Here is a 2,365-nt window from a genome sequence, read left to right as displayed (position 1 = left end):
AGAGTCGGTCTGTGGAATCCTTGAGGTCACCGAGAACCTTTTCCGGGATCCAGGAGGTCAAAACTATTTTTATAACATCACTTAGACACCATTTGCCTTTCACTAATTTTGGCATTTGCTAAGGTAAAACTTAGTTATTTTCTTAAAAATGCTTTGTTAGCATACATTGGTTATTAATATTCTAAAAGTAAAGAAGTAATTCCATCTTAAAAGCGCCTTTATTCTAGTAAAGTAAATGTTTAACGGTATAGCCCATAAAATTATACATGGGATCCTTAATTTGTGAGACTGTAGAGACATCCTGAAAGAAAAAGGTTTGAGAATCGCTGGACCCGGTTCCTGGGCCTGGACTCGGGAGACGGTGTGACTCAGGAGACGGTGCAGGAGAGGAGGGTCTCGGGGTGTGGCTCTCAAAGTCTCAGTCCCCAGGGCGCTGTCTGGGGCTGGAAGGTGACTGTTGGGGTTTCCTCATCTCCCCAGTTTCACTTCTCACAACCTGGGCGGGTCCTCCTGCCTGGATACTGGTGACTCACCCCAGGGCTCACTCCCCATTGCCTGGAGGTCTCCAGAGCAGCCAATCAGCAGCCCGCGGCTCCCGTTCCAAAGCCCCCGCCCGCCCAGCCGCCGGGACTCCGTCTCCCCAGCCGGGTGGGGGCGCGTCTGGGGGATGCGGGGCGCAGCCCTCCTCTGCTCCTGCTCGCGGGGGCCGCGGCCGAGGGAGACCGGCGGGCGGGTGAGTGCGGGGTCGGAGGGGACAGGGCTCCCAGAGGCGGGGCGAGGGCGCGGGCGGGCGTGGGAAAGGCGCGACCTCGCCGCCGCCCTAGTTGTCCCCCCACCTCGGCCCCGCCCCGTCCTGGCCCCTTTCTCGTCCCCCCGAAACCCAGCCTCCTCTGGCCCCCGAGTCCCGGCCATGTTCGTCCCGCAGCCGCTTTTCACTCTCACTCATCTTTCACCGCTTTCTGTCTCGTGGGCGCCCCTTGGGACTCGAGCCCCTGAAGGGGAGAAGAATAGCCGGGGTCTCCCCTCCCGCCCCCCAGGCCCCCACTCCATGAGGCTTTTCAACACCGCGATGTCCCGGCCTGGTCCGCGGTCAGCCCCGCTTCATCGCCGTGGGGTACGTGGACGACACGCAGTTCGGCGGTTCAACAGCGACTCTCCCAGGGCCAGAGTGTGGAGACGCGGGCGCCCTGGATGGAGCAGGTCTGGCAGGAGGAGCAGGACGAGGAGAAGCAGCACCAAAGGGACAACACACTGAGGTTCCGAGCGCAGCTGGACACCCTGCGCGGCCTCTACAACCAGAGTGAGACCGGTGAGCTTGGTGCGGGTCCGGGCCAGGTCAGCACCCCCATCCCCACGGACGGGGGGGGGGCGTCGCTCAGGGTCTCCCCCTCCAGGCTTCTCCGCAACCTGCCCAGGTCCCAGGGAACAGTCAGGCGGGACTTTTCACCCGGTTTCATTCGTTGTTTAGTTTATTCAGGGTGGGTGCAGGCAGGGTAATCTCAGGGTGACGCGGGAGGGGACAGGCTCTCACACCTTCCAGAGGATGTCTGGCTGTGACGTGGGGCCCGAGGGCTCCTCCTCCGGGGATACAGCCAGTTCCCCTATGATGGTGCCGATTACATCGCCCTGAACGAGGACCTGCGCTCCTGGACCGCAGCGGACACGGCTGTTCAGATCACCTGGCGAGAGTGGGAGGCCCAGGGTGTGGCAGAGCACTTCAGGAACTATGTGGGGGTCAGGTGCGTGGAGTGGCTGCGCAGATTCCTGGAGTACGGGAAGGAGACACTGCAGCGCACGGGTAAGAGGGCCTGGAGGCCTCCCGTCCCCCCCTGCCTGGAGTCACTGCGGGAAATGAGTCCTCTCTCTAGTCCCGAGGGGGACTCCCCTGGGTTTCATGTCTGCACGAGAGACTCCCAGAGACTCCGGCTTCTCCTGAAGGACAGTGAAGGGTCCCGTCTCTCCTGAGAAAGACAGACAGTCCCTGACCTCACACGTCACCGGGTTCTTTAGACCAGGAGCCTGTTTGAGAACCACGAGTTTCTCTCAGTCTTGTTTCTGGTCTGAGAACATTTTCAGTTATGTGATTCTGCTTTTCTGTGTCATTCACTTCCACCCAGGTCAGGAATAAAAGTCGGTGTTCCACTCCCTCTGCTTCATCCTACCCGGGTTTTCATCCTCATTCTAGGATTTCTAAGGAATAGGAGAATCTCACAGATTCCCCAGATTAACCTGTTTTTTACATTTTATGCTTTTTCCTGCCACACTAGTTGTCTTGTCCATTGTGAGGATGGTCTCATGAGGATTCTTCAGTGTCCATGGAGGAAACATAAAGTGAGTTTTCTGATTTACCACCTCAGATCCCCAA

The 2,365-nt window shown here is 58.4% G+C and overlaps 1 protein-coding gene across 1 annotated transcript in view; it reads left to right on the top strand.

Annotated features, from left to right (window-relative positions):
- Positions 1 to 1,142: 1,142 nt before the first annotated feature.
- Positions 1,143 to 2,365, top strand: part of LOC129146272 (BOLA class I histocompatibility antigen, alpha chain BL3-7-like) — a 3,344-nt gene continuing 2,121 nt past the window's right edge. Inside the window, exons 1-2 of the mRNA XM_054698101.1 lie at positions 1,143 to 1,309; positions 1,658 to 1,806. Of these exons, the coding sequence (XP_054554076.1) occupies positions 1,192 to 1,309; positions 1,658 to 1,806 (267 nt within the window). The 5' untranslated portion in view covers positions 1,143 to 1,191. The remainder of the gene's footprint in view (positions 1,310 to 1,657; positions 1,807 to 2,365) is intronic.

Source organism: Talpa occidentalis, unplaced genomic scaffold (assembly GCF_014898055.3).
Source record: "Talpa occidentalis isolate TD23 unplaced genomic scaffold, MPIMG_talOcc4v2.1 talOcc4.2, whole genome shotgun sequence".
Lineage (NCBI taxonomy): Eukaryota > Metazoa > Chordata > Mammalia > Eulipotyphla > Talpidae > Talpa > Talpa occidentalis.
Note: the sequence above shows the minus strand (reverse complement) of the source record. Positions and strands in the feature narration are given on the sequence as shown.